Source organism: Globicephala melas, chromosome 4 (assembly GCF_963455315.2).
Source record: "Globicephala melas chromosome 4, mGloMel1.2, whole genome shotgun sequence".
Taxonomy (NCBI): Eukaryota; Metazoa; Chordata; class Mammalia; order Artiodactyla; family Delphinidae; genus Globicephala; species Globicephala melas.
The window spans coordinates 59,630,433-59,643,198 of record NC_083317.1 but is presented as its reverse complement, the minus strand read 5'-3'; the positions used below and the strand labels follow the sequence as shown (position 1 = coordinate 59,643,198).

Below are 12,766 nucleotides of genomic sequence, written 5' to 3'. Positions count from 1 at the left end.
AACCTAGAGACAAAATATGACCCAGCAACTCCACACCTAGGCACATACAGGCATACATATATTAAATTCATTAATTTATTTCCATATTCATTTATTTTCAGATAATTCACATGCCATAAAATTCACCCTTTAATGTGCAATGAATTTTAATATGTTCACAGAGTTGTGCAACCATCACTATTTTCTAGTTGCAGAACATTGTCATCATCACCCAAAGAAATCTCAAACCATAGCAGTTACTGCTCTTTCTCTACTCCTCCCAGCCCTTGGCAATCACTAATCTACTCTCTGTCTCTATAAATTTGCCTATTCTGGACATTTCATGTAAATGGAATTGTATTGCATGTGGTCTCTTTGTCTTCTTTCACTTAGCATAATGCTTTCAAGGTTCATCTATGTGGTAGCATGAATGAATACTTCAGTCTTTTTATGGCTGAATAATATTCCATCATGTGGATATATACCATGCTTAATTTATTTGTTTACACTTGATATACATTTTGATTGTTTCCACTTTTTAGCTATCATGAATAACACTGCTATGAATATTTATGTACAAGTTTTTGTGTGGATATATGTGTTAAATTCTCTTGGGTATGACCTAGGAATGGAAGTGCTGAGTATGAGGTAACTCTGTGTTTAACATTTCTTTCTAAACTGTTTTCTACTGTAGCTCAATAGCAGGAACTAAATATTTTACATTCCTACTAGCAATGTACAAGGTTCTAATTTCTCTACATCCTTGCCAACTCTCGTTATTTTCATTAAAAAAAATTTATTACAGCCATCCTAGTGGATATGAAGTGATATCTCATTGTAGTTTTGATTTGCATTTCCCTGATGGCTAATGTTGTTGAACATCTTTTCACATGCTTATTGGCCATTTGCATATTTCTTTGGAGAAACATCTATTCAATTTAAAAAATGCCTATTTTTAAATGGGGATATTTTTCTTTTCATCTTTGTGTTGTAAGAATTCTTTACCTAGTTTAGATACTAGACTCTTACTGGATATATGATTTACAAACATTTTCTCCAGTTTTGTGTATTGTATTTTCACTTCCTTGATAATGTCCTTTAAAAACACAAAAGTTTTAATTTTGATGAAGTCCAATTTACCTATTTTTTTCATTTTTTACTTGTGCTTTTGCTATCATATCTAAGAAACTATTACCTAATCTAAGGTCACAAAGATTTACACCTATGTTTTCTTCTAAGAGTTTTATAGATTTGGCTCTTTTATTTAGATCTATGTTCTATTTAGAGTTAATTATTTTTATATGTTGTGAGGTAGGGGTACAACAACTTCATTCTTTTTCATGTGGATACCCAAGTGTCCCAGCACCATTTGTTGAAAAGAATATCCTTGTTCCATTGAATTGTCTTGCTACCCTTGTCAAAAATCAATTGACCATAAACGTAAGTGTTTATTTCTGAACTCTCAATTCTGTTCCATTGATCTGTATGTCTTTCCTTATGTCAGTGCCAGAGTTTTGAATATTGTCGCTTTGTAGTTAGTTTTCACATCAGAAAGTGTAAGACCTCCAGCTTTGTTCTTTTTTTTTTCATGATTTTTTTTCCTATTCTGTGTCCCTTGCATTTCCAGATGAATTTTAGGATCAGTTTATCAATTTTTGGAAGAAAGTCAGCTGGGACTTTCATAGGGATTGTGTTGAATCTATAAATCAGTTAGGGGAGTATTACCACGTCTTTTAGTTTATATTGCTGCTGTAACAAATATCACAGTCTTAGTGGTTTAGAACAATACAAATTTATTATCTTCAGTTCTGGATGTCAATTCTAAAATGAGTCTTATGTGGCTAAAATCAAGATATCAGCAGGGCTGTATTCCTTCTGGAGAATCCAGGGGAGGATCCATTTCTTTGCCTTTTCCAACTTCTAGACGTGGCCTGCATTCCTTAAGTCATGGCCCCTTCCCCCATCTTCAAATGTATTACTCCAACCTCTGCTTCCCTCATCACACCTCCTCCTATCTTTGACTCTCTTGCCTCCCTCTTATAAGGACCCTTGTGATTACATTATACCCACACAGATAATCCAGGATAATCTCCATAATTTTATCACATCTGCAAAATCTCTTTTGCCATGTAAAGTAACATATTCACAGGTTCTGAATATTAGAACATGAGCATTTTGGGGGGACCATTATTCTGTCTACTATACCATCTTAATAATATTAAGTCTTTCAATCTGTGAACACAGGATGTCTTTTCATATATTTAGGTTCTCTTTAAGTTCTTTCAAGGATGTTTTGTAGTTTTCAATGTACAAGTCATATTTAATTTCTTAAATTTTTTCTTAAGTACTCTATTATTATTTTTGATGCTATTGTAAATAGAATTATTTTCTTAATCTCGTGTTTGAATTGTGCACTGCCAGTGTATAGAAATACAATTGATTTCTGTATATTGATCTTGTATCCTATAATCTTGATAAACTCAGGGTTTCTTTTTGGAGGTGATGAAAATTAGACAGTGGTGATGGTTGTGCAACTGTGAATATACTAAAACCACTGAATTTTTAAAAGGGGGTGAATTTTGTGGTCTATGAGTTATGTGTTAATAAAGTCATTATTTTAAAAACTGGGTGTATCAAATGTAAATGTCTATCAAAAATTAAAATGTGAATTGCTCTCTTCCCCCCAAATAAGCCTCCCTTTTGGACATGAAGTTGGAGTTGGGGGAGAAGGGAGAAAAGTTGGGGACTACATGTGCCTGTGCTTTGGTACATGTTCTTGTTTATTTCCAAATGGGGGTTCTAGAATTTGCACACCCCTGATCCTGGTATGTTTGGTGGAAGGACTTCTCTTCATACCTCTTTTGTTCCTAGACACAGCAAACCCATCACTGCCTCAGGGCCTTTGCTCTTGTTCTCTGCCTGGGCCACTCTCTCCCCAAATCCTCACATGGCTGGCTCCTACTTGCCATTCAGGTCTTGATCCTGAGAGGTCTTCCCTGCTGAACAAATCAAATCTAAAGTAGCTTCCCCAGTCTAATCATTCTCTGTCCCACCACTGCGTTTGTTCTCCTCCTGTCACTAGCTGAAATTATTTTATTAATTGCTTGCTTATATGTTTTTCCTTTGTACAATGTAAGCTCTATTAGAGCAGGGATCTAGACTGTCTTGTTCACCACTGTATCACTAACCTTTGGGACAGGGCCTGGCACTCAGGAAATGATAACTAAATATTTGTTGAGTGAACAAGGCATATCATTAAGGAGAGCAGTTACAATTGGGTCTGACTGTTCTAGCTGGCAAATGAGGCTCTAGGGAAGTCCCTTTAAAAAAACAATTTTAGTGATATTAACTAGCAAGCAATTATATGAACTCATAAAAGATGATGTGTTTGGACCGTGTTTGTATTAACAGGCTTTAACCACATTTGCCCTAGGTTTTGGAGCTGATAAAGTTCTTAATTAGAGGAGTTAAATGATTTACAAAGCTAGGGTGAGGCAGGCAGTATCGAGTGAACAAACAAAAAAAGAGTAATTGAGACCTATGCTAGGTTGATTGAAAAATGGCTATACCTCATCTTGTATCTAGCTCCTTCAATCAAAAGTGGAGTCTGTGTCTTTACCTCTTGCAGCTGGACTGGCCTTATCACTTGTTTTGGCCAATAGAAAGAGGGGGAAGTGATATCATGCCACTTTTGAACCTACCTCTTAAGGAAGCCTTGCATTCTTCTGCTATCTCTTTTGGAAATACAGTAGGGCTAGGCTGCTGGAGGATGAGAGGCAAAGTACAGCTGAGGCCAGTCTAGAAAAGCCAGCTCTTCTCTGACCTGCCAGTTGATTTCACTCTATGACCACACCCAGCTGAGATCTCTGAGCCTAGTCCAGATTAGCAGAATCATCCAGCTGACCCATAGATTTGTGAGCAAATGTAAATATGTATTGGAGTTTTTATGGTTGGCGTTTTTGGAGTTTTTATGGTTGATTTTTTTTTTTTTTTGTGGTACGCAGGTCTCTCACTGTTGTGGCCTCTCCCATTGCGGAGCACAGGCTCCGGACGCGCAGGCTCAGCGGCCATGGCTCACGGGCCCAGCCGCTCCGCGGCATGTGGGATCTTCCCGGACTGGGGCACGAACCCACGGCCCCTGCGTCGGCAGGCGGACTCTCAACCACTGCGCCACCAGGGAGGCCCTTGTGGTTGATTTTTATGCAGCATTATTGTGGCAATAGATAACTAATACAGGAATCAAGGGAAGAACGAGTAATCAGGATCATGTAGTTTGAACTCAACATCTGGCAGGGTGACTGAGAGGAAGGAATAAGAGACATGTACGCAGGGCTTCCCTGGTGGCACAGTGGTTAAGAATCTGCCTGCCAATGCAGGGGACACGGGGTCGAGCCCTGGCCCAGGAAGATCCCACATGCCGTGGAGCAACTAAGCCCGTGCACCACAACTACTGAGCCTGCGCTCTAGAGCCCGTGAGACACAACTACTGAAGCCTGCGGGCCTAGAACCTGTGCTCCACAACAAGAGAAGCCACCGCAATGAGAAGCACGCGCACCGCAACAGAGTAGCCCTTGCCTGCCGCAGCTAGGGAAAGCCCCTGCACAGCAACGAAGACCCAACGCAGCCAAAAATAAATTAATAAAATAAATTTTAAAAATAAATTGATATAGATATAATATAATTAAAGAAAAAAAGAGACATGTATGTAGTGCTTGACCCAGGGGGGTCATTGCAGGGGCTCCATAAATACTTGCTGAATGAATTGGAGCTGGGGGTGGGGAGGGGAATGGAGTTCAGGGTTGAGCCAAAAAAACATAAAAACAAAAAAACATAAAAAACAAAAAATAGCATAAAAACACTTTGAATTCTTAGCTCCCTGAGGACAGGAGCCATGTCTCTAATCATTGTATTCATCCTGATCTCATAGCATGTACTGCGAACCCCACATGTATTAGTAATAAAGAACAGGGGGCTCAACAAGCAATTGGCATTCTGCTCCAGGACTGGCTGGCTTCACTTGGTTTTGTAGAAAACTTTGTTATTTCTGCTTAGTTCAATGAAGGAAGAGTTCTATTAGCATTTTCTCTCAGTTTATTCCCCTATTTAGATGCCAAGTAGTTCTTATGTCTCCAGATTTCTATTTTCAGTTTGCCTATATTTGGAAAGAATCTATGCTTGTGCAGTTGGCAGTAGCAAAGTAATCTGGCAGCCAGAGGTTTCAACAGAGCCTACGCCACAACTTTCAAAAACTGTGCTCGCTTCAGCAGGCTGAATAACAACTTTAGAGAGATTGATAGCCAGCTATTAATTTCTGTCTGTTTGTACACTGGTTATATCTGCTAGGTAACTGAAGAGGTGAAACCTATTTTCTAAAATCTAGAACATCAGCGGTAGAGACAGCCTTCCTAAGAGAGGCAGAAAAGATGAACTTCGTTTCCCATGATGCTGTAACTCATCTGAGTCAAAATTAGCAGCTTTTCGGACCCCTTTTCAATCAAATTCATGCTGGGGTTCCAGGTTTTTGACCTGGTTTCCTTGATTAGGACTGCCCTCCTTCACATGCCCTGATCACTCCAGACCCATCTTGTCCGGGCTGCTTAAGAGCTAAGGCTCTGGAGCCAGGCTGCCTGGGTTCAAACCCAGGCAGTGAATTCTTGGTCAAACTGCTTAACCTCTGAATGCCTCAATTTCCTGAACTGTCAAATAATGCTAATACTACTACTTGTTGTGGGGCTTTAGATGAGATAGTCTACTCAGAGTGCCTGGCAAAGAATAAGTGCTTGTTCAGTGTTAGTGATTATGATCTGATAAATTAATGAGCTGATAACCAGTTAATGTATGTATACTTTCCAGGTATAATATTTGCCTGTAGACTGGAGATTTTGTTTTTAATTTTTTATTTGAAAATAATTTCACATTTATAGAGAAGCTATAAGAATAAGAATGGAATATAGAATACTCATGTATCATTACCTAGATTCACTTATTGTTAGCGTATTACCCCCTTTGCTTTCTCATTCTGTCTCTGGGTGCGTATGTGTGTTTTCATATACATGTATACGTAAAAATTTTTTTCTGAACCACTTGAAAGTAAGTTGCATACGTCATGAACTTTTGTGCCTAAATATTTCCAAAGAATAAAGATACTCTCTTCCATAACCACAGTGTAGTTGTCAACTTCAGCACATTTAACATCGATATGATAATCTTATCTAATCTGCTGTCTGTTTTACAGTTTTGTCAATTGACCCAATAATGTCCTTTATAGCATATTTTTTTTCTAGTAAAAGAACCAGTCTGAGATCAAATATTGTCCTTAGTGGTCACATATATTTAGTCTCCCTCAATCTGGAACATTTCCATAGCTATTTTTTGTCTTTCGTGATACATTTTAATAGAATGTTCATCATTTTGAGTTTGTCTAATTTTTTCCTCAGGATTACATTAAAAATGTGCATTTCTGGCTGGAATACTGCATAAGTGATGCTATTTCCTTCTCAGGGCATCACATCTGGAGACACAGAGTGTCCAACTTTCCCTTGGTCATATTAATTTTTATCACCCTGTCAATAGTCTAATTTCTCCACTGTATAGTTACTACTTTTTCCCTTACAACTACTAAGCGATTTGTGGGGATACACTTAAGGCCGTGCAAATATGTTGATCCTCATCAGATTTTCCTGCTAGTTTTAGTATTCATTGATGATTCTTAACCTGATCTATGCAAAATGATGATTTTCCAATTCCAGCACCCTCTTCTTATTTACCGGTCAGTGTTTGGTGTTCTGCTGTAGGCAAGAGCCCTCCCTTCTAGGTCAGTATTTGCTAATGGGTCCTGTCCCTAATGTGTATCTATTTTAGTAATTTTGTTGAGTTTATTAAATGTATATCTGTAAGAATTTTGGTCTTTCTTTCCTTCCTTCCTTCCTCCCTCCTTTTCTCCCTTCCTTTCTTCCCTTACTGATATGGATTCATGAATTTCTATTTTTCTCAATGGTTTATAATTCACTATTCTCCTTAATTGTTTTGGTTCTCAAATTGTCCCAGATATGGTCAGTGGGTTTTTGAAGTCAGTTTCTCAATTGCAAAGCTTCATAAAAGTCACAGAAGGGAGTTATGTTTTGAGTCAGAGGTAGGCCTGTATCACTGAGATAGTTGTATCACTGTGGTAGCCTTGAGGTTTTTCTCCAGATGAGACTAATCTTGCCCATTAATCTGAAAACTCTATACTGGCTTTGTTTTCTTTACATTCTCAAGAGGAGAGAGAACATTTGTTTGTTATACCTCCTGCCATTCCTTTGTAGTTGTTTTACAGAGACCACGACAAGCTATGGAATTCTCAAGGTTCAGGCCTGCTCTGAGATACAAGGAAAGACTGGTGCTCTTTTCACTGGGGGCTCTAAACTCTTGGGAAGGGAAATTTCCAAATTACAGCATGATTATCTCCTTTTTTTCTCTCGAGGAACATTTTACTGTAAAATTGATGCTACAACAGTAAGAAAGCACCTGGTAATGTAGTGTCAAAGCATATTTATTACTGCTGCTACTTATTATACCTCAATATTTATTTTAGGCATTAATTGTACTTTTTGATGGAATGTTTAAAGCTGTTTCTAAATCTCCATGTTAGGTAGAACTCATTTCTTACATTCCATAGGATCTACATTAAGTATTTTCTGGTCTAAAAATTACCGAAGCTATCTTTCTGTTGAAGTTTCATTAACTATGAAAATAGCTAACACTATCAGCACTTACTCTGTGCAGGACATTGATGTAAACACTGCAGTTATACTGGTCTATGAGGTAAATTATTATCTCATTTTACAGATGGAGAAACTTAAGCACAGAAAGTTTAAGTAACTTGCCCAAGATCACACAGTTTGTGGCTAAGGTAGATTCGAATCCAGTTAATGTGGCTCTAAAATCTAATGTGCTAATCACTAAGCAGAGACAGGTGAAGGGGGTTGACATTTCTTGAAACTCTTGACATACCTGATATAATGAACAAATGCAACAAACAGGCATCCCAAGTAGAAGGAGAAGAAGATGAGGAAACTGAGAAGAATGGATTTCACATAAACAGATCCTGAGGGAAGAGAAAGAGCTTTGGTCAGGATGTCCTCAAGAGAAGAGAGGACCATGTTTGGGACAGGACAGCTTCATGGGCCCATCTGCATCACACTCATTCTTAAATTCTAAGGTAATTCCACTCAAAGCAGCAAAGCTATTGGAGGTCACCCAGACATCGTCCATAAATGGCTGCCTTTCACAGTGATGACTTCATCAGGGAAGCTGGGAAGGGACTTCCTGTATACAACTTCATAATTGACTTCCCTTTCTTTCTGCAAAGGATTTAGCAAAATGCTTTGATTCTCTCTTCTATCTCTAAGGTAAACATTAGTTTTCTTATGATGTTTCTCTGGAAGGATGACATTAGCATTGAATGACATGACTGCCTTCCTGACATAGGAATCTCTCCACTGAATCTCAGTAACAAGACTGACCTTTAATGGAAGGAACAATGGTCACTTTAAGGTTCTTTGCACGTTGTAGATTCCAGGTCTGGTTCTCCTTTTCTGGTAAAAAAGAACAAAGCACAATGGATCAGATACTAAGTTCCTGGTCTCTGATCTGAACAGTTGTTTAAAAACTGTCCAGAATTAACTCTGGTTGCTGAATTTTCTTTTAGCAAGAACTACGTGAAAACCTTCAAACTGTCTAATACTCTTTTCGGTTAAAACTTTCAACTTGGCCTTTGTTTGGGTGCATTTTGGTAGCACTAAGTGAGTCAAATGAGAATGCAGCCTCCTTTCTTGAATGAAGAAGGCTTGACCCTTCTTCTTTTTTTTTTTTTTTTTTTTTTTTTTTTTGTGGTTCGCGGACCTCTCACTGTAGTGGCCTCTCCCGCTGCGGAGCACAGGCTCCGGACGCGCAGGCTCAGCAGCCATGGCCCATGGGCCCAGCCGCTCCACGGCATGTGGGATCTTCCTGGACTGGGGCATGAACCCGTGTCCCCTGCATCGGCAGGCGGACTCCCAACCACTGCGCCACCAGGGAAGCCCTTGACCCTTCTTCTGATATCATATGGCTCAATATGCCACAGACATCTGAAGAAAACAGCTGCAAAAATAGAGAGCTACTACATTTTTGGTTTGCATTTTTCTTTTTCTTTTTTTTTTAAACATCTTTATTGGAGTATAATTGCTTTACAATGTTGTGTTAGTTTCTGCTGTATAACAAAGTGAATCAGCTATACGTATACATATATCCCCATATCTCCTCCCTCTTGCGCCTCCCTTCTACTCTCCCTATCCCACCCCTCTAGGTGGTCACAAAGCACTGAGCTGATCTCCCTGTGCTATGGCGCTGCTTCCGACTAGCTATCTATTTTACATTTGGTAGTATATATATGTCAATTCTACTCTCTCACTTCGTCCCAGCTTACCCTTCCCCCTCCCCATGTCCTCAAGTCCATTCTCTATGTCTGTGTCTTTATTCCTGTCCTGCCCCTAGGTTCATCAGAACCATTGTTTTGGTTTTTTTAAGATTCCACGTATATGTGTTAGCATACGGTATTTGTTTTTCTCTTTCTGACTTACTTTGTATGGCAGACTCTACGTCCATCCACCTCACTACAAATAGCTCAATTTTGTTCCTTTTTATGGCTGAGTAATATTCCACTGTATATGTATGCTGCATCTTCTTTATCCATTCATCTGTTGAGGGACACTTAGGTTGCTTCCATGTCCTGGCTATTGTAAATAGTGCTGCAATGAACATTGTGGTACATGTCTCTTTTTGAATTATGGTTTTCTCAGGGTATATGCCCAGTAGTGGGATTGCTGGGTTGTATGGTAGTTCTATTTTTAGTTTTTTAAGGAACCTCCATACTGTTCTGCATAGTGGCTGTATCAATTTACATTCCCACCTAATGAAATTTAAAAGTTTTTGCACAGCAAAGGAAACCATAAACAAGACAAAAAGACAACACTCAGAATGGGAGAAAATATTTGCAAATGAAGCAACTGACAAAGGATTAATCTCCAAAATATACAAGCAGCTCATGCAGCTCAATATCAAAAAAACAAACAACCCAATCCAAAATTGGGCAGAAGACCTAAAAAGACATTTCCCCAAAGAAGATATACAGATTGCCAACAAACACATGAAAGAATGCTCAACATCATTAATCATTAGAGAAATGCAAATCAAAACTACAGTGAGCTATCACCTCACATTGGTCAGAATGGCCATCATCAAAAAATCTACAAGCAATAAATGCTGGAGAGGGTATGGAGAAAGGGGAACACTCTTGCACTGTTGGTTTGCATTTTTCTAGGCAGTGAGAATTTGTTTTTTTCTTATATGGCCATCAAAGGACTTATAGTTTACCGAGAACATTGGATGTTGGCAAAACTCTAGAGCTATGTAATTAAGAGATTAAAGAATGTATTAGAAGAAAATTCACCTAAATACTGAGGGAACGATGTTACACTCAACAGTAAACACTTTTCGTGTTGATCACATATGGCCTATAAGCTGCTGGGGGGGTCTGTGTTTTCAATCAACAGCCTATTCCATTCCCGTGGTAGGCAGTGGGTAGTTGCCCATAACCACTTGTACTATGCCTAAGAGCTGACATAACCCCTGCCATTGGGATAAGTTGCCCTACTTTGCTCACTTACTGTCTTGAAAGGTACAATTTTGGCAATGGGAATTGAGAACTCTGAATTTTCCTTGGGGAAATGATGACTACCGATAAATATAAGTGGATCCATTACTGCTAGCTACAAAAATGATCTTTGAAAATGGACCTCGATCTGCTGTATAAGATCATTACTTCACAGTAGTAAATATTTGTTGAGTAAAGGGTCAACTGAGTGAACTGGGCCAACTGGGCCAACTGAGGGAGTACAAGACTTTGAAAAGATTCAGGCACTAAATGGCATTTTGTAGTATCAATAATATCTTGAGATTTATTATTTTCTTCCCTTTATTTTTTTCTCATGTATGTCTCAGACTGCCTTGCCAAGCCACTGCTGATGACCCTCACTTAGTGGGAACTAGCGATGGTTGGAAGGGGCCGGACGGGGCCAAAATGAGCTTTTGGCTTCCTTTCCATTCCATTCTGTTAGGTTTTTCTAAGTAGACAAATACTCCTCACTGTTCCTTACCCTGGATGAAGAAAGATCCTCCACAGGCATAATCTTCAGGCTTTATCACAAACACCACATAGAACTGCTCACCTGGAAAATCCTTCTTCTGCACAAGACATAAAGATAGGGAGAAGAAGGGAGAAAGTCCATATAATGGTGGGGGCAAAAAGAAAGAGGAAAGAGAAGAAAAGTAAAGTTCACCTCTGCTCCCTAACTCCTTAGAACGGACTCTCACATTCCCATGATCTACTCCAGGTTATCCATAATAAAATAATTGTTATATCCAAGAAATTATATAAATAGAGTGTTCTGATTTCAATCTGTCTGGTGCCCACTTGAGTGCTTAGAATTGTAGTAGACCCCGTATAAAATATATGTCAACAGTCTATGTTTAATAATTCATACTTGTATATTAAATTCTTGAATAAACTTTATTTTTTAGGGCAGTTTTAGCTTCACTATATTAAGTTTTTATTATTTTAAAATTTAATGATAAATGACTTTCCTAAAAGTCACACAGTCAGCAGTTAAATAAACAATTTAGGTTAGGGAAGCAAAGACTCAAGTCAGGAGACCTGAGTTACAGTCCTGGCTTTGACTTTCTCTAAGTGGGCTTCTCTGTGTCCCAGTTTCTTATCCATGAATGAAGCATGGTTGACAAGATAATCTTTAAGGTCCAGTATATTTATACAACTCTGATTTTTTTTATTATCCCCAAATTTCTGATATTATGTTTAACCCACTGAGAAAATGGCCCAGTACTGAATCATGGGTCCAAAAGAGAAGTAATAACTTATTGCCAAACATATTGAAAGTAGGGATATACTGATATGATTTGCACTTCATTAATTTAGTGTCCAGATGATGTAAAATCTGAGTTTCCTACTATGGTTATTTTTTTGTCTTTTTAAATTTGGGACCACATAATGCTGATGTGCTAAGGAAAAAAAAATACTAAAAATAAGAGCAGATATTTGAGATATCGAATCTGAGACATTAAAAATAAAAGCCTGACTAATAGAAGTTTTTTGGTCTGATAGCTAAATTATAATTAACCTCTTCTCATTCATGGCCTGCTATTCAATAAACAGTATCTCCTTACCTAGAGAACAGATCAAATTACAGGTACTCCAAGTAAGTACCACTCTAAAGCTAGGGACAGAATCTCTTTGAAAATATGCTGACATGATGTCTGTACATTTTTGCTATAAAATTACCATTGAAATAATAATTTAATTATCATACCAAAAGGGCAAACTTCTGCACAAATGTGGTTCATATTCCTTTGAACCTGTCCATTCTGTCCAGAGTTGAAGTTATGTTTTGGTTACAATATGTTTTTTTGCAATCGAAGGGTAGTTGATTTAAAATATTGTTTTAGTAGAATATATTTAGTTGTTTTAAATGGATCAGATAAACTTTACCCTAAACCAGCATCCCCCATTGGGTAGATTGGAATCTTTTGCCCTTACTTCTCTAAGCAATCTGTCAGACATGTCCCACTGCATTCACAGGTTCCCAAGATTCCCCAAAGGGAACGGAGCACCTGGTAGAGCAGCACTGTCTACTATCACCAAGGCTTTGATTTCAGGTGTAGCAATCTTTGTTTTAAAATCAATCAGAAAGGAAAG

General features: G+C 38.3%; 1 protein-coding gene across 11 annotated transcripts in view; it reads right to left on the bottom strand.

The window, feature by feature from the left end:
• SIDT1 (SID1 transmembrane family member 1) overlaps window positions 1–12,766 on the bottom strand; it is a 79,131-nt gene that overhangs the window by 34,344 nt on the left and 32,021 nt on the right. For all 11 annotated transcript variants that reach the window (XR_009563699.1, XR_009563697.1, XR_009563700.1 and 8 more), the window contains exons 7-9: window positions 11,154–11,241; window positions 8,484–8,555; window positions 7,972–8,065 (exon numbers count right to left, since the gene is read on the bottom strand). Coding sequence is in view for 6 of the 11 variants with exons in the window: in XM_060298068.1 (XP_060154051.1) it covers window positions 7,972–8,065; window positions 8,484–8,555; window positions 11,154–11,241 (254 nt within the window). In the remaining 5 variants the exon portion in view is untranslated. The remainder of the gene's footprint in view (window positions 1–7,971; window positions 8,066–8,483; window positions 8,556–11,153; window positions 11,242–12,766) is intronic.